At 36.7% G+C, this 24,078-nt stretch overlaps 2 protein-coding genes across 3 annotated transcripts in view; both read right to left on the bottom strand.

Moving 5' to 3' along the window:
- The window catches only part of tube1 (tubulin, epsilon 1), a 56,632-nt gene extending 42,869 nt beyond the window's left edge, over window positions 1–13,763 (bottom strand). Inside the window, exons 1-4 of the mRNA XM_079831509.1 lie at window positions 13,559–13,763; window positions 13,159–13,232; window positions 4,930–4,982; window positions 4,743–4,797 (exon numbers count right to left, since the gene is read on the bottom strand). Of these exons, the coding sequence (XP_079687635.1) occupies window positions 4,743–4,797; window positions 4,930–4,982; window positions 13,159–13,232; window positions 13,559–13,583 (207 nt within the window). The 5' untranslated portion in view covers window positions 13,584–13,763. The remainder of the gene's footprint in view (window positions 1–4,742; window positions 4,798–4,929; window positions 4,983–13,158; window positions 13,233–13,558) is intronic.
- A 1,143-nt stretch (window positions 13,764–14,906) lies between these two features.
- The window catches only part of lama4 (laminin, alpha 4), a 186,382-nt gene continuing 177,210 nt past the window's right edge, over window positions 14,907–24,078 (bottom strand). For both annotated transcript variants that reach the window (XM_079831493.1, XM_079831492.1), the window contains exons 36-40: window positions 21,316–21,475; window positions 18,974–19,104; window positions 18,157–18,250; window positions 17,714–17,833; window positions 14,907–15,396 (exon numbers count right to left, since the gene is read on the bottom strand). In XM_079831493.1, the coding sequence (XP_079687619.1) occupies window positions 15,251–15,396; window positions 17,714–17,833; window positions 18,157–18,250; window positions 18,974–19,104; window positions 21,316–21,475 (651 nt within the window). In that variant the 3' untranslated portion in view covers window positions 14,907–15,250. The remainder of the gene's footprint in view (window positions 15,397–17,713; window positions 17,834–18,156; window positions 18,251–18,973; window positions 19,105–21,315; window positions 21,476–24,078) is intronic.

A 24,078-nucleotide genomic window follows, 5' to 3' on the forward strand; every position in this document is an offset into this window, starting at 1 on the left:
ACAGCAGAAACACACAATACTCAAAATACTCTGTCATTTTTAGTCATACAGATAAGTTCAAGACATAATTATAAACTATAAACTGTCTACTTTTATTTGTGTACACTCACAATAACAACAAATGCAGTGGACTCAGGGAACTGATTATTTTGCACTCCACTCCAAACGCTGTCTTCATTTCAAAAATGTATTTTGTTTATTAAATGCAAAGTTTTTTATTTTAAAAGCATTTCTAAATTCAGTTCATATTTCCAACAAACGAAATTCCAAGCCAAAATAACGAAATGGTAAAAAAAAAAAAAAAAAAAAAAAACCTTTGAGTTACCACCATGCAAATTCAAACATTTAGTTCTTTTAATTTTAATTAATGCTTGAATAACACGCCTATGTCTCCCTCCATTAAAAACAATGGCTAGTGCGGTGGCTGGGATATACAAACCTACCAACATACGTGACATAATTTTTGGAATTACTTATCACGAGGAAAAAAATAAGTTTTAGTCGCATAACATCGGTTAATGGAAACGCCGTCATTTCACAATAGTTTATCGACATTTAGAAAATATACAGTTTTGTGCAAATCTGTAATGGAAACGTGGCTACTGTCAAACCTACGCGTCATCAGAATTTGTTTGTTAGAGGAACAACTAACCTTAAATTAGAGGTAATAAAAGACCACGAGTCTCATATCAAGTGCACTGCCATACAGCCAGTGTTGGGCAGTAGCGAGATACAAGTTGCGACGCTACTAGCTTAACTAAATTTTTCGGTAGCTCAGTTACTTTTAAAACAATGTAGCTTTTCCAGTAGCTAACTACTTTATCCAGCTGATACAGACGAAAGGAAAATGATCTGTAAAAAAAATGTGGCGACATATCCCCGGTGTTAAGAGGCCTGCCACGGAGTCAGCATCTTACTCATGCTGCTCACTTTCATAATCAACATATGAAATAAAAAATATATATTATTATAGGCTAATATTTAAACATAGCCTAACTTTGAAACTAAATAGGCTACGTTTTCTTTAACCCTCTGTCCGACAAAGGCGTCGGCGCGTTCTGATGGATTTTTTCCTTTATGACAGCATGAAGACAGCAAGTAACGGTGTAGCGTGACCAAAAGCTACATTCTGTTTTGGGTTCTGATGAGAACGAGCTTGTTATGAGCGAAGCGGACCGATGTGACGCTCAGTTCAATAATCCGCTCTATAAATTGTATAAATTGTGTCTGCAGCTCTTAAACCCTATGGTCTATATTCATGAATCTGGTCTTATTTTTAACTAGACAATTGAAATTGTGTTACCCAAGAGTCATAATAACTCAAAGTAGTATAGGAAAACAAGGTAAAATATACATTTTTTTTTTTATTATTGAAATTCACTTAGTGAAAAATGTATGAGACTTTAATGTTAAGGGCCTGAAAATAACCTAAATATAAAACTACATATATAAAATAAATTTGCAATAAAATGCTAATTATAATGGATATAGAGTTACTGAAAAACTAAAGCAACTATTTAAAGTATTTACAAAGTCAACAGTTCAATAGTCACTAGTGCACTTTCTTTTATAAATTTTAATTCCGGAAAAAGTGGCTTGTAAAATTGGGCATCCACAGGCCACTGTGGCTAAAAGTTTATTTCCCACCCTGGCAGTGAGTGTACAGTGAGACATTTAAGATGATTTAGAATTTCTAAAATATTTTGCAACAAATATTTTTCTATTAATCTATTAGTCTGCCTTTACATTGCATGTCACTTCCGAAGCTTTGCAGGGTGCAATTGGCCATTAATCCTTTTTGCAACATGAAAAACAATAGTTTTATTCAATGGATTTTATAGACTGTAGACCCAAAAGCGAGCCAAGACCGCTCCATTTACGATCACTAAACGCTGTCACTATGTCAGTTAATCGCGATCTCACAAAGTTCAATGAAGCTGCTAACAATGCACAATAAATATCTTACTTGCGTCAATTCGTGTCTACACTTTGTTTGTTTGTTCATGAGAGGTTTTGCAAGCCTGTCACTGCTGCAGAAAGACGCTGTAAATGGATACATTTGACGTTCTACAGACACAAATATGCACTGGAGCATTTGCCAATATATTATTACAGTATAAACTGAGGGTGCTCTTGCTTGCATTTGAGGGTGCTTAGACAGTGCATTTTTACATGTACACTTTTTTTGCGTCTATCTCGGACACTTTAAGAAGTCTGAGCTCTTTTGGGGCCCTTTAGAAGTTGACATGCTCTAACATTTGTGCTTTTTTTCAATTGCTTATAAACATATTAATGGCAAAAGTGTAATTACACTGTATTCAGCACGAACTGGGCTACCATAATATATAAGCAACATGTATGTACATGCTTGTATTTTTGAGAGTATAATGTTTATGCGTGTTTTTTGAAAAAAAAAAAAATTCACATTTTGGGTAAAGATTGAATAAATAATACTTCACTATTTAGAAATTAGACACAGACATATGAGAATATATCAGTATTTCTCCTCATCTGCACACTTTTAAACTAAAAGCCCCGAGGGATGTTGTTTTGTCGCAAAACTTTTTAATGATGTATAGTTTGTTAAGATAATTACTTACATCTGATAGTAATTTTGAGCTAATTTAAACAAAGAAAGCTTCAGTGCGTCCTCGTGCAGGTTTTTGCGTTTAAAATTCACAGATGCTAACAGAATAACCTTAGCCTACCTTACACTCAGCTGCTGAATACGTTGCTCTCAGAAATGAACAGCTTTTAATGAGGTTATTTATTCCAGGATTATTCAATGCGTCTCAAAACCATGTAGCTGAAGTAGGCTATAGCACTACTTGATGTGTTTATTTGAGTTGATGTGGGCATTGACGCATAGATCGTCAGTATTTGAATCTCAATAGAACGCGCGTTCCGTGGGTGTGGTCGCATTAGCGGATAATGAAGAGGCTCGCGAACGACTGACATCTCTCTGTTTTCAAACAGATTACATAAACACAGAATATTTGTTTTCGATTTGGTTTACATTATTTAAAACCTGACATTTCAACATTTCTTTAGACATGCGTCTCATGTTTGTGTGATAAGTTTTCACTAAGCTACAGGTCCTTTTCTGAAGACAATCAGATTAGACATTATTTACAGAGAGGCTGCAGATCGCGCATCATGTTTGTTTTCTTTATTTTGCAAAGAGCACAACCTTTTGTTTTTATTGTGACTGTACATACAAAAAAATTTAAACTTAACAGATTATAATGATGTATACCACTTGCCTGAATGATAAAAAAAGACACGGACGTATCGCCTGCGATAATTAATGCGATATGGCTCAGCTTGTCAGTGAACTACGGCTCTGTGTAGTAAATGCCGCTCTGAAAGCAGGTGATGGCGATTTACTACTAATCAAGGAACCGGCTTTACTGACGAGATGCGCCTAACAATGTCATGCGATATATTGCCCAGCCCTACGACAGAGTTATTTGAGTCTCTTTGGCACTGATGAGAAAAAAAGAGTCGATTACACCGGCCCGACCGCCGACTCGAGGGGGTTAATGCTTCCACACTTCCGACATGTTTGCTGCATTTAGAAGCGTGCAGGCCTCTCTCTCACACGCGCTGGTTGCTATATTTGATCGAGTCATCAAAAACGTCATTGTTCGGTTAAATTTATTCAGTCTATTCACTTATTCGGCGAACACCAAAAGTGTAATTTTTGCTATTTTCGACCGAAAAATGTTGGTTGCCGAACATTCGGTGCATCCCTAAGAACTTGAGAGGTAAATTTGCATTTTCATTGTTGGTCCATGTACACTATACTGACATCTTTGGCTACTTAATTTTGGCTGTCTTGCTGCTCATTTAACCCTTAAATGCATGACTGTTTCGCCAAACATTCTTACATATTCGGGTCTTTAGCGACCCGGATCTATATCTAACATGGATAGATCTATACCTGTCGCAATAATATATATAAAACTCCTGATATTAGAGTAACAATTACAGAAGAATAAATTAAAACATATTTCGTTACCTTTTGGAGCTTGGAAGGGTTCCGTTTGAGCAGATGTTTTATACCATCATCACTGTCCTCGTCAAAGCTCATTTCCCATTACATTCAACATCTGGCTCATATTTGCGATCTCACACATATTCTCAAAACTCATTTTCAACGTCTTCAACATCAATAGTTTGATCACTGACAACTTCCTTCACCAGATTCATCATCAAGTGACAGTGACACTAATATTTGAATGTGTTCAGTACTTGCTCTGCAGTAAATAGCTGAGCCATTTCAAGTTTTGCAGATTATAATTATTATTGTTTAATTTTCTGAGGTTTTGTGTATCAGACAATGTACTCATTTCGTCATTATTCATTTATTATTGTGCAGAAGAAAAAAAAAGTACAATCTTACATACCTCGGGTCGTTAGCGACCCTTTACAATTTTGACAAAAAACTAGTGGAAAAACAGGCATTCAATTATAATTGTATTCTTTTTTTCTTGTTATATTGTTTAAAAGGGATTGATTGAGGAATACTAAGCTAAAGACCCGAGGAATGCATTTAAGGGTTAATGTCTTTCCCCATGAGCGGCGTAACATTCTTTAGGCACTATAAGGCAAACCGCACACATCTCAAGTTCACACACACACACACACACACACACACACACACATACAAAGTAGCAGTCAGATACTACAGTCCTGTCGCCATGCTCCAATCCCAATACATCAACTGACATGGTGCTCACCCTGGCCTTTAGAGCTGTGATCCTGCCCCCTGTAGAGTCTGCTCCACCCTCTCTCCTACAAATATACAATAAGTACACGCATGAGATCCCAAAAGATCTCAAGTGAATCAGCAAAGAGAAGACATGTGGACAACCAGAGTGACATGAACGGAGCAGAAGAGAGCGCAAGAGAACAGAGAGAAGTTACCTTTGGTCAACATTTCTAAAGAAGCTGCTCAGCGCCTCATCATAGACTCCTGTCTGCAGAGACAAAAGCAAGAGTCAGTTAATGATGTTTTCAGATCAAAAAATCTGATCATGTATATTGTGCAAGGAGTATGTAAACATGTACTTTACTTGTTTAGATGTAGGCTAGATGTCTACATATCGAATATGTATCTGATGATTTAAACCTATATTTGGAAGTGGCTCAGGATTTTTTGCGCCAGCATAAATACTGTCCGATTTGTGTTGCATTCACAATTTAGACAATTTTACAGTGAATGTTACGAAAACACCAATAAGTTTAAAGCCAAATGTATGCATCATTGAGAAACTTGTGTCGAAACAGGATTATTTTTATTATTTTTAGGATTATCAGGAATTTTACCTCTAAAGACAAATGTTTATCTCAAAAAATATTTGGGAGCATTTGTGCGAGTGCAAATAATTGTTGAGGTGCAACCGTTTTTTTTCTTCTACAAAACGTTGGCTAATCCGTTGTCCACCAATATCACATAACCAATTAAACTTCATCTTTATGTCCTTAACTTTAATCCCCTCTAGTCGGCGGTCACGCCGGCGTGATTGGCTTGCTTTTTTTCTTATCAGTGCCAAAGAGACTTAAATAACTCTGTCGTAGGGCTGGGCGATATATCGCATGACATTGTTAGGCGCATCTCGTCAGTAAAGCCGGTTCCTTGATTAGTAGTAAATCGCCATCACCTGCTTTCAGATAGAGCGGCATTTACTACACAGAGCCGTAGTTCACTGACAAGCTGAGCCATATCGCATTAATTATCACGGATGTATCGCCTGCGATAATTAATGCGATATGGCTCAGCTTGTCAGTGAACTACGGCTCTGTGTAGTAAATGCCGCTCTATCTGAAAGCAGGTGATGGCGATTTACTACTAATCAAGGAACCAGCTTTACTGACAAGATGCGCCTAACAATGTCATGCGATATATCGCCCAGCCCTACTGTTGTTTTTTTTATCATTCAGGCAAGTGTTATCAGGGTTTTTCCTGGGTCAAAAATGGTCTTCGGTGGTGGCTGACAGACACACACACACACACACATACGGAGCCCGGCACGTCACCTATAGGAGAAAAAAAAACAATCCGTGCCGACGGTTTTGCAATCCGTTCCCTCAGTTTGTAAACCGTGATCACGAATTCTTAAACTGTTCCCTCGGTTTAACAAATCGTGCCCACGGATTAATAAACCGTACCCACGAATTTCCAATCCGTGCGCTCAAATTTTGCAAACCGTACCCTCGGTTTTTTAATCCGTACCCACGAATTTCCAATCCGTGCGCACGCTTTAACAATCCGTGCGCACGGGTTTGTAAAAACTTTACTCACGGATTAATTTTAGAAGAAGAACAGCAAACTCCCAGGTAGCCTACGTGTTAACGAATCTTATTGTTTTATTGTGTATTATTCATCAAATGATATTAACTGCAGTGATTCTCTATAAACGATTTAATGAGAATTATGTGCGTCAAAATCTTGTTTAACTGTAATAATATTAGCACTTTATTATTATTGCCTAATAAACCTGGCATTGTGTATTATGACTGACTTTTAATTTATTTGTTCCTCTTTTCTTCTTCTAAATGCATGTAGCCTAAATGCAACAATACGCCCCATGAACGTCGCTGTGCCTTGCAGAGCCGTGACTTATGGCGGATCGGTGCAGCCACAAATATCATAACTAGCCTATCTATAGGCCTACTGTAATTAAGACATATATTCAAATAATTTATTAAAAACAGAAAGACGGGCTTAGACTACTCAAAGGCCGCGGAAACAGGCCAGAGGGTTCGTACGCAGGTCAATACATTCCCGACGATCTTGGTTTGCTTCTTATTTATGAAATATACAGCCATTTAGTGGATGAAAACTTGATCAAAATTAAAATACAATTTATAGAAAACGAAATTCACTTTAAAGAAATGATTTCTGCAAAACAACACTCAATAAAAATCATGTCTGACCCCACTCCATGTCTCCAGACATATTGCGCGTCTTATAGCCTATCTTACTCATGCTGTTCACTTTTCATCATCAACATATGCAATTAAAACAATAATATAATAGGCTAATATTTAAACATATAGCCTAACTATGAATCTAAATAGGCTACGTTTTGCATTTAGCCTACTCGACTCCAAACGCTTCAAAAATTTATATTTGTTTATTAAACGCAAAGTTTTTAATTTCAAATTTAATTTCTAAATTCAGTTCATATTTCCAACAAACGAAATTGCGAGCCAAAATAACGAAGTGGTAAAAAAACCTGCAAAAATGATAAAGATTAAAGAATTTGCGGGCACGTTTGTCAGCATGAGTAAGATAGGCTATAAGATGCTCAATATGTCTGGAAACATGGAGTGGGGTCAGACATGATTTTTATTGAGTGTTGTTTTGCAGAAATAATTTCTTTAAAGTGAATTTCGTTTTCTATAAATTGTATTTTAATTTTGATCAAGGTTTCATAAACGAATTGCCTGTAGCCTATATTTAATAAATAAGAAGCTAAATAAGAACACCGGAAATTCGGATTAATGTGCATAACGAACCCACTGGCTTGTTTACGCGGCCTTTGAGTAAGGCTGAAAGCATCTTTCTTTTTAATACATTTCTAGAATATATATATATATATATATATATATATATATATATATATATATATATATTACAGTATAACATACAATATATTACACAAACATTTCTAAAACTGTAAAAAAAAAAAATTTAAATAAAGCATTCATTAATTATTTTATGATAAACATACTGTTTTAATTGCACTCATTTACAGTCATACATTAAAAATGTGATGAATAAATACATTTTAAAAAATCAATACAATAAATAATAATAATAGTTGTTGTTATTATTATTATTATTTGCCTATTGTTGCATTTAGGCTACATGCATTTAGAAGAAGAAAAGAGGAACAAATAAATTAAAAGTCAGTCATAATACACAATGCCAGGTTTATTAGGTAATAATAATAAAGTGCTAAGATTATTACAGTTAAACAAGATTTTGACGCACATAATTCTCATTAAATCGTTTATAGAGAATCACTGCAGTTAATATAATTTGATGAATAATACACAATAAAACAATAAGATTCGTTAACACGTAGGCTACCTGGGAGTTTGCTGTTCTTCTTCTAAAATTAATCCGTGAGTAAAGTTTTTACAAACCCGTGCGCACGGATTGTTAAAGCGTGCGCACGGATTGGAAATTCGTGGGTACGGATTTAAAAACAGAGGGTACGGTTTGCAAAATCTGAGCGCACGGATTGGAAATTCGTGGGTACGGTTTATTAATCCGTGGGCACGATTTGTTAAACCGAGGGAACAGTTTAAGAATTCGTGATCACGGTTTATAAACTGAGGGAACGGATTGCAAAACCGTCGGCACGGATTGGTTTTTTTTCTCCTATAGGTGACGTGCCGGGCTCCGTACTCACACACACACACACACACACGGTAAAAAAAAAAAATACCCTACCCACTTGATCTGCAAGCGCAATACTGACAATAAATTTGAAATAAATGCAAAGAAAGTTTGTAACTTTTGCTTATCTTATTTTGATACCTTGATGTTTGTTTTTGTTCCTCATTTTTACACTATTTACTGATAATTGTTTTGGTAATCATATCAATATTAAAAAATAGTATTAAAAAAATGAACAAATAGCCTAATTTTCTGCCATATACAATTTTCTGCCATATACAATCAGCTAGCTAACAACAAATTTGTTCTGGGTTCACCTCACTCCAGTCTAAACTAAATGATTTTAGGCTATTTATTTTACTACACATTGTCCACATAAATAAGCTGAAAGACTGTTGATAATTAAAAATAATTCTTACTATCCACTCTTGCTAAATTGGGTAAGCACACTTGTGTTCTCATTTCAGGTGTTGTTCTGAGTAACTGATTAAACTGATTCGTGAGTTCAGTGTTGGACAGATCAGTTCTAACCGGTCGTTAAAATTATTCAGTTCAAAGGAGTCATTAGGTCGCGAATCGGACATTAGCAGACGCGTTGTGTGTGAATCCCGTCTTTAGAACATCGCGAAAGATTTGTCAACACACAGAAAAAAACTTCATTACCGGATGGGATTTGTTTCCTGTTTATTTAAAGTATGCTTTATGTCAGCTGGTCAGAGAATCAGTCAATGTTTTTTGAACGCATTTCACACCCAGCGGTAATTAAAGGAAGACGTCTGATAGCGCCACATGCAACATGGATTCGGTCTTCCGACCTTTTGATTTTGATTAACGTAATATGTGAAACATTAGAAAGCTAAGAATGCTTATTTTGAAGACAGAGAGCGTGCGAGCGGGCTAGGAGCTCACTGGTCGTTCTCTCTGTCACTCAACTCAAGTGCAGCAGTCATCTGTTCTACATCACTCATAAATCACAATAACTGATCAAATAAGGCTTTGGCGGGACAAAAATTTGTTTTGGCGGCCGCCAAAAAATTTTCAATGTAGAAATATATCACCTGGTTATACATCATTATAATCTGTTGAGTTTCTTTTTTTTTTTTTAGTAGTCACAATAAAAACAAATTGTTGTGCTTTTTGCAAAATAAAGAAATCAAACATGATGCGCAATCTGCAGCCTCTCTGTCAAAGACGTTCATTCAGATAGTCTTCAGAAAATGACCTCTAGCTTAGTGAATACTTGTCTCACAAACATGAGCCACATGTCTAAAGAAACGCTGAAATGTCAGGTTTTAAACACTGTAAACCAAATCAAAAACAAATATTCTGTTTTTATGTAATCCGTTTGAAAGCGGAGCGATGTTAGTCGTTCCTGAGCGGCTCATTATACACTAATGCGACCACGCCCACAAAGCACGCGCTCTATTGAGATTCAAATACTCAGGCGACGCCCACACACACACATCAGCTCAAACAAACACATCATGCACAAAAGCGCACTGAAGCTTTCTTTGTTTAAATTAGCTCAAAATTACTGTCAGATGTAAGTAATTACCTTGACAAACTATACATCATTTAAAAGATCTAAGACTCAAGCTTCCATTTTTGACCTCTGTTTTATTCTCAAAGACATATAGTGACCGTAATTTGTTAATATGTGTCAGGAGTTATGAATATGAAAACCGTCGGTACCTTCTAAAGATTGTAATAAGAGCGTCAGCTGCTCTCATTCATAAAAAACTCTTCATACTTCATACTGGCAGCCAGAGGGTGCTCCGTGCACATGTAGTCCATATATAGCACGTATGAAGAAGATACCATGTGACATTGACATAAACAGCTTCCAGAAATCGTTCTAACATGCAGGCAGACAGGTTTGAAGATAATAAACACACAATCGCGACAATATATGGCTTATCTGTGTTATTTATACCATGTTGGGTGTTTTCATAATAGATTATATTTATAATGCAATGCTACTCAAGCTTTTATAATTATACAGAATATTGTCAAACATATTTTCTGTCTGATTTTTTGATCCAAAGCCAAATGAGATCTCACAAGGTTATTTAAAACATTTGACTTGTGATATAAAGTCAGTTTGGAGTAAAAACATGGTTTTAATCTCATTAGCTAATTGTTGTGTTTTAATAAATTGGTGTCATAAATCATAAATTATAGTTAAATAAATTGTTGTGGCAGAGAATATAGATTGTTTTAAGTTATCTGGTCTACCTTTATGAAGCAACTCTGCACTGTGAATAAGCAGAATTTCCCCTTGGGGACAATAAAGTTAACTAAGCAAAAACTCACTTCATTTTGATTTTCCCCCCAGAAATTTGTACTTATCTAGTAAATTAATCTTGATTTAAGAATTGTAAATATTTGGACTGGAAACAAGAAAAAATACCAAATAAGAAGAACATTTTTTGCTGTGTAGTCAAATTTTCTGATCATTTAAAATATAATAGGCCTTTGTTGATTACATTCCAAATAAAATAAACATATTCCAAATAAAAAATATATATTTCCTTTGCTCTGTTGCTCTCTGTCACATAGGCCTACCTGAAGCTCATTCATTATGCAGCTCATTAATGCGAGTCCTTTGTTATCTCAGGTGTTATCTCATCATTATTCATTAGATATCACGCCTCCTTGCATATTGGCTTTGTGAAGAGAAACTGTCTTACAATTTTTAAATCAGTGTATTGTTTTATGTGAATGAGTAGGCTCAATGATTCTCACATCAGTTTAAAGAAAAAACTCTATAAAAATACAGACAGGAGTCAAAAGTATTGGGAACACATATCTATTGTGTGTTTTGAGGCCTTAATTAAAATTTTAAAAAATCTGTGCATAAACATTTTTCTCTCAAAAATACAAGCATGTACATACATGTTGCTCACATATTATGGTAGCCCAGTTTGTGCTGAATACAGTGTAATTACACTTTTGCCATTAATGTGTTTATAAGCAACTGAAAAAAAAACACAAATGTCAGAGCATGTCAAAACTTATAAAGGGCCCCAAAACAGCTCAGACTCCTAGGGGTTAAAGCAGGCTTTAGGTTGTATAATATTAGCCGTCAATCACTCCCTTTCACTGCGCTCTGTTGCCACGTGAATGTAAAGAGCTGGAGAAGGGGCAAGTGAAAGAGAATTTTACTTGCCCGACCGGACAAGTAACCTGATTAAAACATCAATAACAAAAATTAACAAGGGAATCACCAAAATGTGAGAATGATTCTGATTTTATTGCATTTAGTGTAAGTGGCGACTGATGGTGGATAATAATGTTGTACACACTATAATGTTACTGACGGTAACAAGGTTGCGCTGTTAAGGTTCGAGGAGAAATCAAAACAAATGAGTAAAATTTCCAAATGTAGAGTGTTTATATTTTTAACATATGACAGTTAAGCAACATGATGACCAAGAGTGTTGTTTTTCTGAATATCATCACAATTGAAAATGTGACATTGATTCTCAAACAACAGTTCAATCAATAGTTAAAATCAAGTCACAGCAATATTGACTGTTCTGTTCTGTTTCAGGAGCGAAAATTGTTCCAAACAAAGATCACAGCAGAACCACAGCGTGTCTCACAGCAACATTCTTCCATTAATGATTCAGCATTTTGAACAAATCATTTGATTCGAAGATTCAATGACCCATTCATAAACAACTGCCTCATTCTTGAATGAATCGGCCGTTTGAACAAATCGTTTAAATGAATGACTCAAAGACTCATTAAGACTCATTAATTTTTCAGTGTAAATGATTTAATATGATTGGCAACAGCCCTATAGTGTCTTATTATTCTAATTGAATGTATTGATCAAATTTAAGAATTTAAAATAAAAGATGAAGCACAGATTGGGGGAAATTACCTTTAAGGTTAAAAAAATACAGATTTAAAACGATAGAACTGATAGAACACTGGTGATAATATTGCTTCAGAATAAATGATTACAACACAAAACTCCTATTTTTTCCAGACAAGCAACTTTTTTATTCTGACAAATGAATGACCGATTTACTTGCACATGACACACACACTTGTCTGGTTCACTATCTTTGTGGGGATTTTCCATAGATGTAATGGTTTTTATACCGTACATACTATCCCCCTACACTGCCCCTGTCCCTAAACCTACCCATCACAGGAGACATTCTGCATTTTTACATTTAAAAAAAAAAAAACATAATTTAGTATGTTTATGAATCCATTTACATTGTGGGGACCACTGGCTGGTCCCCCCACAATGTAGGTGATCTCAGGTTTTACTATCCTTGTGAGGATACAATGATAGTAAAATGTAATATAAACAAACACACACACACACAATCAAACATTGTATTATATAATAAACATTTTATTTGTGGTGCTCCGCACCAGTGCTACCAATTAAAACATTTAATTTACATCCCTGACTAGTTTGGTCTACTTTTTAAAATTATATTTTTAAAAAATTATATAATTGTCATGCTAATATTCAGCTGCTTAAACATATTTAGCCGGTGGAGAATTCAACCTAAAATGCAGTGTCGTTATGTTAAAATGTTAACAGCGGCACCGAAGCTCTCACTCCAGCAAGTGGACCCTATGCAAACGTCTAGTTCACCTATGCCTAGAAACGGCCCTGTATGCAACATATAAGTTATTGTAGTTTCATGCAAGAATAATTATACGAATCAAGTATTTTGAAAAGCAGCTGTATAGTGTCAGAAATCATTTCTTACTTGATTGACATGTGCATGTTCTCGGAGTGCGAGGTCCCAGAAGCGGCAGCCCACCTGATTCCCACACTGACCAACTGGGAAAAAAGAGGTAGACAAATTCTTGGCCAGGGACATCAAGCCACCTTTTCCGTGCAACAATGATAGCTTGACCTTATTTTCCAGGTAGGACATGATTATCTGGTGGTGCACTTCTAGTTTGGGATGGAAGGGGATCCTTGCATACTTGTAAATATGAATCCAGGAAACACTTTAAACTATATGTAACGATATTTGTCAATTTGGCACACCAAGTCACCCAGTTAAGTTAGTCTCACCAGCAAAAACAGCGGTTTGTTTCCACAGATCTAGCGCATGTAAGTTAATAACGCGAAGTGTGACCATTAAAAATTAACTCTCTTACCTTGGACTACTATGGACTGTGTCATCTTTTTAATTCATGCCATTTCCTCAAATTACATTGAAATGTGTTAAACCATCGCTGTCTAAGCGACGTCTATCTGTAAAGGTTATCGCTTGTTCCGTTGTTTTTGCTAAAATTGCTATAGAAACAGCGAGCGTTTCGCGCATAGATTCGCGCGTTGGAGTCAAAAGCGTCGTCGGTTGATGACGTACACAGCGCGACAGGAAGTTTTGTTGTTCTGTTTGTAGTTTTTCCGCTTACCGTTTTCCTCTAAGCATTTTATCCACAAATGTGGATTTTTCAGGCCTCCTGTTTGTACTTTCCAAGAATGTCTTAAATAAGAATTAAAAAGCTGGATTTTGTTGTATTTAGTTGATTAAAAAAACATGTATTAAGTGATAAGTGTAGGTCTACACTTGTTCTTATTGATATGACTGTTTTTGTGTTTAGAAGGTTATTATTTATTCTTTGGCGCCTGTGCAGATATTTTTAATGATGGTTTTATCCTGATTTTACACTTCTTATTTTTAAATGTAGCAATAATGAGAACTACAATGCCATTCAAAAGTTTTTGACCATTCATCAAAAAGTCCTGAAAAAGTTTTACACGACTGTTTTCAACATTGATAATAATCATAAATGTTTCTTGAGCAGCAAATCATCATGTTAAAAACGATTTCTTAAGGAACATGTGACACTGACTAGTGATGCTGAAAATTCAGCTTTGCATCACAGAAATAAATTATATTTGAAAATATATTCAAATAAAAAACTGTTATTTTCCATTTTAATAATATTTCATAATATTACTGTTTTTATATATATAAAATAAATGCAGCCTTGGTGAGCATAAGAGACTTCTAAAAAACATTAAACATTTTACAGATCAAAAACATTTGAACGGCAGTGTATGAATAAGGCCATATAGTTGTTATATAAATAATATTTTGATCACAATCTTGTCTTAACATTAATATACAACAACCCAATCAGAAATAGTGTTTTTATGTCTTTGAGTCTGAAATATAAACCTCGCTTTCATATTATATAAGAAAGTCAGTCAATTATTTACAATGAACTATTTATTTCCTCGTCCACTTCTAAGTGATCTATAAAAGTTTAAAAGTGTATTGTTTTTAATATATGAATTTAATATTTACACGAAAGTCCATTTTATATTGATATGTAATTAATCTGAATTTATGTTCATTGATCACATTTAAAATGGTTTTGTTGATATGTTCTAACTTTGCCTATAGCATGTGCAGTTGATATTTCACAGGAATTCAACATCATCTTCATAATTACACACATTGTCTATTAAACCCATATACAGATACAAAACAAATATTAGAAAACATCAGCTTTATTAAAAACAAGTATTCAGATAAAGCAGTGAGTGAAGGTCTTTGTTTAGCTCTAGTATCATAACTATATAGTCTTTCGCTCTCTTACTGTATGGCTTGGTTAATATTTTGTGCAAATTTGTTTAAAGTACGAGGCTTTATAGATATTACATATACCTCAATTTAAGAACATTTAGTATCAAGTTAACATAATGTTGCAGTGCTCTGTTTAACAGCTCGTTAGTCATTCATTAAATATTTTGTAGTGATAGAATTGCTATAAATGATGCTGAAGAGGCATGTTAGAGACAATGACATAGGTAATCTCTGTTGTGGTGGCCGTCACTCAAGTGGCAGGACAGGTGGCCACACCGACCGCACCGCTGACCAGTGCCGCTGTACTGAAGCTCACAGGAGATTCGTTCACCGACACGTTCCTCATGCAGCCTGTGTAGCCCCTCCTGCTGAGCAGGCTGTGAGTCAGTGTGGAGTCTGGAGAAGAGAAAAAGGTCAAGATGATTTGATTAAACTCTCTCTGAGATTAATAATCAACAATTATTGACATTGCGGTGGGAATGAACACTCAGTAGCTTTTAAAAGAAAGAACATTGTGCTCAGATTAAGAATGCTCAGGAGTTAAAGAAGCACAGTTCCAGCTCTAAAATCTGATTGGATGAGCCAAATTGGACCCACTTTATATTAACTACTATATACTAACATTTAAAATAATCATTTGATAATTGCATTATTTCACGTTGTACTTTTATTTGAAAAATGACCAGTATATAATTACATCTGTATTTACATAATTACACTGTTGGCCCTTCCCTTACACCTTAACCCACCCTTAAACCTTACCGTTTCCCACCTAGTTTAGTATCATTGATATAATATTATAGTCTTTCTTAATATTTTAAATTAGACTTTATTTTTTTATATTTTCATTTAAAGTTTTCTTCATTTTTTAGTTAGTCTTTAGGTTTAGTTATTTTAGTACAACTTAAAGCAAACAAAAATGACAAATTTTAATCGAAACTGCAGGCAGTGAGTGAAACTGCATCAAATTTCTGTTTAGTTGGCAATCGGCGTGTAAGTGCATATAATGTAAAACAACACTAACATATATTAAATGGAAAGTTATCGAGGGAGGGGTTGTATTGTGTGTGTGTCATAGGTGTGTGAGTGTGTGCTCTCTTTAGCTCCACCCACTGCACTCCTCGACGAGTTCTGCTGTTTTCAGAAAAAAAAAATGGTACAGAGTATTTGTGTTTTATAAATATGATAAAACGAAAGACTCGTCAGAGATATGAAGGATGCAATACTACTCTATAGATACTAGATAAGATAAATGAGATTGGCTGAAACTGTGTGTGTTAGCCTAGAAATCTAGACGCACCCTAGCGGCAGAACATTTATTTTGCCGCGAGTGTAGTCTAGCAACTCTTGGTAGACCTGAGAGCTGGAAAAACCAAACTCTGGTTAGGCCAATCACAGCGTGTGTAGAGTCGGTGGGCGGGCTTAACATAATGACGGCACGTCACGGCAGAGTTGCAGAGGTTCTGCGTGCTACTCTTTGAGAAAAGAACAAAGAACGGCACTGAAGTCATTCTTAAGAAAAGAAAATGTGTTCGAAGTTTTGCCGACCGGATACGCCGAAAGTCTATCAACTAACGTTAGCTCGGCTTCACCTTCTTCTTTGCTCTGGTTGGTTGTAACGCTCATGGTGCTATCCAATTGCCTGCAGAGGGAATTTGAAAGACAACCGTTTATCCTGCCCCTCGGATTGAGCCCTGTCAATGGTGAGTTTCCAGACCCAACATCTTGATGTGGGTCTGGCTTGTCAGACTATGCGTTACCCCTTTAATATCTGTAAATAGAGAAAAGTTGCTCCTGCTACTTTCATCCATGTCTGGTGTCAGAATAGCATAGGTAAGCTGTCATAACGAGTGTTGACGGAGCAAATGTTTAATAAATCTCGAGGGAATCACTCTTTTTAAACAAACGCAGAACAGAGGAGAGTCTACTGGCAAAAAAAGAACATGACAGAGCTCGTAAAAAACAATAATCAACATTATTGAATCATAAGAATCAACTCTTTTCTGAGACGACAAGAACTGAGGGATTTGAAATGCTGTAAAGGTGCAATACTACTCTATAGATATGGCGTACTACTACGCCATCTCCTACTACTCTAGGAGATGGCTTTTTTATTACTCAACAGGTGAGTAAGGTATTTCACTGAACAGATAAACTGCCATGTAGCTCTCTAACAGAGTTCATTGTAAAACATTATCTATTGTGAAGGGTCATTTCATTATTGTTGTAGCGCTGAATTTATTTTAAGCAAGTACTGTGTCTATTAATGGGTATAGTAACGTCTTCAGAGTTCTTCCGCAAAATGCATGCTGTTTTATTTTGTTGTTTTTTTAACCACAAGAGGGCCAAAAGTTACATAGTGTACCTTTAAAGACACCTACAATAAAATGGGACCACCACCTTTAAAGCTGTTGTAAGCTGGTTTACAAAAAGTTGCCCCAAAAGTACTTGAACACTTAAAGTATTGGATTTTAAACACACACTTTCAAGCTAAATGTTTAAAACATAAAACTTTATATTTCAAATGATAAAACAATTGGCATATTGTCATAGACACAGTAATAGGACATTTGTGTGAAACTGATTAAATATATCCACTAAAAACCCTTGTAATCAAAAATGAATTAGAATGTCTACTGATATGTTGTAATCTAACCCAATGAAAATGTATCACTGTATGTGTGGCCATTGTCTCTGAACAGTGGTGACTGACCTGGGGCTCCTCCAATAAACACTGCAGCGCTGGAGCTCTGTGCTGGTTCACTGAAAGACCCCTCGGCGTGATTCACCTCCGAGTCCACATCCAGCTGCACCATGGTACCATCTCTGATCACTGGAAAGAGCAACAATGCTTAATGATGGCACTGCACTTGCTGCCTGTCTGTGACATGACAGGATTCCAAGGCACCAAAACGTCACGCAATTATCTACAACAAATTCAAGTGAGCTTTATACACAACTAAGCTAATCTTTAATGAGTGGTTATTGTTCTGTAGAATGTCTAAGCTGGAAAGAAAAAGTAATGTAATTCAAAAGTACAATGTAGTTTAAAAATGTAACATTTTTAAAATAATTTTGTTAGAAAGTTTGATGATTTAAGAAAAGCACACATTATACATTATAACCATATAAAGTTTATGGATTTTAAGTCTCTACCTGTGATCTTGTGCCAGTTTCCATCACAGATTTCTTTTCTAGGAGACACATAGGTGGAGAACTCACGGATTCCATTATTCACCACAACCACCACCTATAAAACCCCATCAAATCAATCACATGACATCACACTATTCTTATTAAATATCTCTTGTATGAAGTACATACAATGTATGATGTACTCAATACACAAATAATATACTTTAAAGGAACATTCCACCATTTTGCTAATTTTCCAACTTGTTAAACAGTTGAGTTTTACCATTTTTGAATCCATTCAGCCGATCTCTGGGTCTGGCGGTGACCATATGACCAAAAGAGTTTCAATATTTATCCTATTTAAAATAGGAAGTTACATCATGTATTAAGACTGACAGAAAATGAAAAGTTGTGATTTTCTAGGCCGATATGGCTAGGAACTATACTCTCATTCCTGCAGATTCAATGATCTATATAAGCTATGCTAAAAGTGCTACCGCCAGACCCAGAGATCAGCTGAATGGATTCGAAAATGGTAAAACTCAACTGTTTAACTCTAGGGGTGTTGGAAAATTAGCAAAAATAGTGGAATGTTGCTTTAAAGTATATTGTTTGTGTATTAAGTACTCTTTTTAAAAAATGTATGCTAAATTTATTTTTCACAAAGGCTTAACAAAAAACGTAGCTGACGGCAACATTTGCTATTCTAGTACAATTAGTCAGTAATCATTTGGCTCTGCTTAGTTAGTGATGATTAAGTTAATGATATTTTCATGGACAGAAATTTGATCATACAGCATGAGATGTTTATAATTAATCTCTGATTGGATTTTCAGACCTGACTTTGATAGATGTACAGGGTGAGATATTCCTTCTCTCCAGTGAAGACATGCAGTAGCACTCCTGATTCCACACGAGGGCGCACCTCCATCACCAGCTTAAATCTTGAGCCAAAATTGAAGGAGTCATCTGCATGTCAGGAGAAAAAGAACATATACTTTATGTCAGCATATTATCCTTGGATTAGATTCTAACCGCAAGATGGCTAATACATTCAGACAAGGAGACATCTGATTCTATTCAGCTGTTTAGCTCTGTATGCTGGAATTGTGTCCTCTTAAGCCTAGCAGAGTTATGTGCGTGTGTAACCCCCTGAACACCACACCAGGGCGTGAAATTTCTCTATGCACATTCAACAGCTGCAACTGTGCTTCCCAAGACCTTGAGGACTCCTTAAATCTTCCCCAACGTCTGCAACAACCAATCAGATCGCTGTAGTGTGGCAATAAGGGACATATCACATTCCACTTCTCACACAGGAGCCTCTGTCTCTCTCTGGCTTTCACTTATGTGTTGGGCTGCTAGTTGGTTATTTTTTGTGGTATTTTTGTACAAGACCAGCATGAATATTCAAGCTGGTTCAAACTGGTTGTACTGATTAGTGTGTGTTTGGTTCTCACCAGCAAAACATGCTTAGTCTTATTTCATTTTGTGATTGTTGTTCATGAGTCCCTTGTTTGTCCTGAAAAATTAAACTGCTCATTGTTCTTGAATAAATAATCCCCCAGGTCCTGCACATTATCATATTTTTTTTTTAAATTTCTTTTGCATGAACCCTATCCCACAGTGACTCTATGATGCTGAGATCCATCTTTTCACAGTGAGGACAATTGAGGGACTCAAACACATCTATTACAAAAACTTCAAAGATTTGCTGATGCTCAAGTTAGCAACACAATGCGGTGGGGAAAACTATTGAAAATTATGAAGATGTGTAAATGTTCTTATTTATTTTAAAGACCATATGCAGTTTTCATGATCCTTTAAAATGAACATTTTGCAGAAACTGCAAGGTGTATGTAAACTTATGACCATATCTGTATATACTTAATTTATACTTGAGCTTAAAGGGGTCATGAACTGGCTTTTTTTAAATTTATTTATATTGTTGTCTGAGATCAACTTATTGCGTTCGCGTAGTTTTTACATTCAAAAACATCGTAATGAATAAGTAATAGGCTATTTTCTGCCCTGGTTTTGAGGCTCTCTGAAGACACGCTCAGATTTTGATGTGCGTGCCGCACTGAAGACTTGGAAGTAAACGCCCACGGCTAGGATTGGATAAGATTTGCATATTTAATAAGCTTCTGGTCCCCCTGTCAGTGACAGCGTGTGGCAAACAGCAACCGGAATGAATCGCACAGCCCACAGCCAGGGCTTGCAAAATGTCTTTATCAAACAAACACAATGATCCATCCCTCATCCAACCGCGATTGATTGGAATGATATTTTTTATTAACGTTACTTGGCCCGCCCGATCGATATAACCGCAAACCGTACGGCCTTCAAATATCGAGTCAAGAGAGTGAACAACGCACCTCAAGACAGTAATGAACCAAGAACACCACAAATAAAGTATTCTCCAGCCTGTTACAGCGTGCTAAGGTATGTTCTGTTAGACACGTACACATAATCCATAGATATCAAACGATCTATAACAATGCAATACTATCACATATAAAAAAAAATTTACTCACATTAGTGTGTTGCTTCATTCGTTCATGTAATCTCATCCTGTCTGCAAATCCAGTCTCTTGTTTACAAATGACTCCGTAGTTAAATGAACATACGTGCAATGTCTTCCCCACGGGAGCTGGATATTCATTAAAAATGAAGTTAATCCATGCATTCATAATATTGGAATCCGAATGCTTAAAAATTTGAATCTGAAAAGCTTATGTTGTATGTTTACTGCTTAGAAATTCGATGCGGTTTAGCTCTATGTTGCTCTTAGCTGTCATGTTTGTGGCACGAGTTGGTGGGCAGGGCTACAGAAGCAGGCGTTGTTCTTCTTCTGTTGAGGCGGTGCTTCACTACACTCAGTACTACTTTGACTGACAAGGAAGTTTTCAGCTCAGAAACTTACAGGATATTCTTATATTACCATGACCTTTCATATATCAAAAGCTCAAGGGAAAGTTGATTTCTCAATTCATCACCCCTTTAAAACAGCAACCATTTTCCTAGACAGCTCTGCACATTCTGGTTATGATCTAAACCAACTTCATTAGGTGTATCCTATGATACACCCTGCTGAAGGATTCATATGTATGCTGGACACTTTATGTGTTTGGTTGAGGGATTATTGAGGGAGAGTAATAAAGATGGATAGTATGTTACCCAGCAGCACATATCCTCCCTCCTCAGTGAAGTATGTCCCTGGTTCAGAGGGGCCCTCGTAGCAGGGTGTGACCCCAAAACTGCTGGAGGCAGAGGTGAGCCAGCGGCCATTCAGCTGGAGACTCCGCACGCAGCCAGAAAAGCTAGACACAGACGTTTTCTAAAGAAGTAATAGAAGAATGAGAACTTCAGAACCTTATACTTTTATAAAAGTTTTTTTAACAGTCAGGTTAACTTCATTACCACAAAATAAACCCAAACAGGCTGATCAGGACCCACCGTATAACTATTTACCACATTTGTTTATGATGTGAGAAGAAAAGAAAGTGTTATGTGCTATGTTAGAGCCACGAAAGGTGAGACGTTAGAGCCACAAAATGACAACAGTGTGGGAGAGTTTTTGCAGCAGTCAAAGTATTGATTTTGGCTTGTTGATTTTAAATGAAACTGCAGAATGTTGCAATTGACCAATTCAAATACGAATTCAGGTATTCCAGAGACCCATGTAAAAAGATGCATAATAATTATGGAAGAATTAGCTAAATGCTGTTTAAGATTTAGTATAGCATGTCACACCACAGAATGTGTCAACCTCCCAAAAGCACTTCTTGTCAACTACCATTCTAAGATCTAATTTTCTCAGCAGGATTCTCTTCAAACTGTTGTTCCACTAGATCAGTGGTTCCCAAACTATATACCCCTTGGAGTATGTGAGGTGACAGAGAGGGGACACAAGAGAGGAGAGTTTTGCCATCCATTTATTCCACCCTGCCTTAAAATAAAATTAAAACCAAATTTGTATTGTATTTCTTTATTGTCCACCAAAGGTGGAAATTTGTCTTTGGCTCACAACCACATACTCACAACCACAACTCACAACCACATATTGGACAACATAAGGTCCAATAGCTACATCTGTGTTTACATCTATTTACATTATGTGTTTTTGCAGCTTTGAGCAATGTAGCCAATCACAAACATGTTGTCTGTTAATTTCATCAACGCAATGGCCAATCAGATGTGTTTAAGTTAAAATCCACTCACCTCAAAGCCAGAGATTTTGCCAAGTGCGAGTTCTGTATGCTCGCATATCCTCTCAGTATAACAAAATGTAGACATTATGTAAATAATAGATTCATTTTGCAATGCAGACAGCTTCATTAAAGGTGCTGTATGTAAGAATGACAGCTAGTGGTTGAAATGGGTACTGCAGTTCAAATTCAAAATACAGTTTGCCCCGCCCCATCCTCCTTAGACTCGATACTCACATGGGTTGCCAGTTTGAGGACACACAACAGGAATGAGCGCAATTGACAATGGAATGCGAGGAGACTTGCATATTGTAAGTTGATGAGTTGCCTTATCCACGTTTTAGTGTGCTTTTTTAGATTTTTAGATCGATGGCAAGGCTTTTTAGGTTGCGTTGAATCTGTGATCTCCATGGCTGCTGCACTACGCTGTCTTTTACGCCAACTGGCAACCTGTGGTGGCGAAGTACAATTGGATAATCTGGCAACGTGCATTATTGCACGGACCAAAACAAAAACATTCTGACACAGAACGAACATTTCAGAGCAGAATAACTGGCTGTAGCATTGTTTTTCAGAGAAATCCTGTCCCCTTTGCAGAAAAGCATCCCCAAAGAATGATGTTTCCAGCTCCGTGCTTCACGGTTGGGATGGTGTTCTTGGGGTTGTACTCATCCTTCTTCTTCCTCCAAACACGACGAATGGAGTTTAGAACAACAAGCTCTATTTTTGTCTCATCAGACCACATGACCTTCTCCCATTCCTCCTCTGGATCATCCAGATGGTCATTGGCAAACTTCAGACGGGCCTGGACATGCGCTGGCTTAAGCAGGGGGACCTTGCGTGCGCTGCAGGATTTTAATCCATGATGGCGTAGTGTGTTACTAATGGTTTTCTTTGAGACTGTGGTCCCAGCTCTCTTCAGGTCATTGACCAGGTCCTGCCGTGTAGTTCTGGGCTGATCTCTCACCTTCCTCATGATCATTGATGCCCCATGAGGTGAGATTTTTCATGGTGCCCCAGACCGAGGAAGATTGACCGTCATCTTGAACTTCTTCCATTTTCTAATCATTGCGCCAACAGTTGTTGCCTTCTCACCAAGCTGCTTGCCTATTGTCCTGTAGCCCATCCCAGCCTTGTGCAGGTCTACAATTGTATCCCTGATGTCCTTACACAGCTCTCTGGTCTTTGCCATTGTGGAGAGGTTGGAGTCTGTTTGATTGAGTGTGTGGACAGGTGTCTTTTATACAGGTAACGAGTTCAAACAGGTGCTGTTAATACAGGTAATGAGTGGAGAACAGGAGGGCTTCTTAAAGGTCCCATGGCATGAAATTTTCATTTTATGAGGTATTTCAACATTAATATGAGTTCCCCTAGCCTGAATATTGTCCCCAAGTGGATAGAAATGTTGATCGGTGTAAACCCGAGTTCTGGCTGTCTTTCTCTGCCTTTGAGAAAATGACAGGCCAGCCGAGCCAATCCTGAAGTCTCCTGGTTTGACGTCCAAGCAGGAACGGTTACCTCCCTTTCCTCCGCCCAGAGAATCTGGCACGCCCTTGCAAGCGCTCAAGAGATCATTACTTGTGAACGAGTGAACGCTGGCAGTTTCTCAGTGTTTGGATGTACAGATGAAAACAGAAGTCTTTCTTCAGTTCCTTCTGATCTGTGATCAGTGATTTCTTATGTGTAGCTAATTATTTATTATTCGTGCACACGCTGCGGCTTCTCTCTCTCC

The sequence above is a fragment of the Gobio gobio genome (genome assembly GCF_949357685.1).
Source record: "Gobio gobio genome assembly, chromosome: 12".
NCBI classification, from domain to species: Eukaryota; Metazoa; Chordata; class Actinopteri; order Cypriniformes; family Gobionidae; genus Gobio; species Gobio gobio.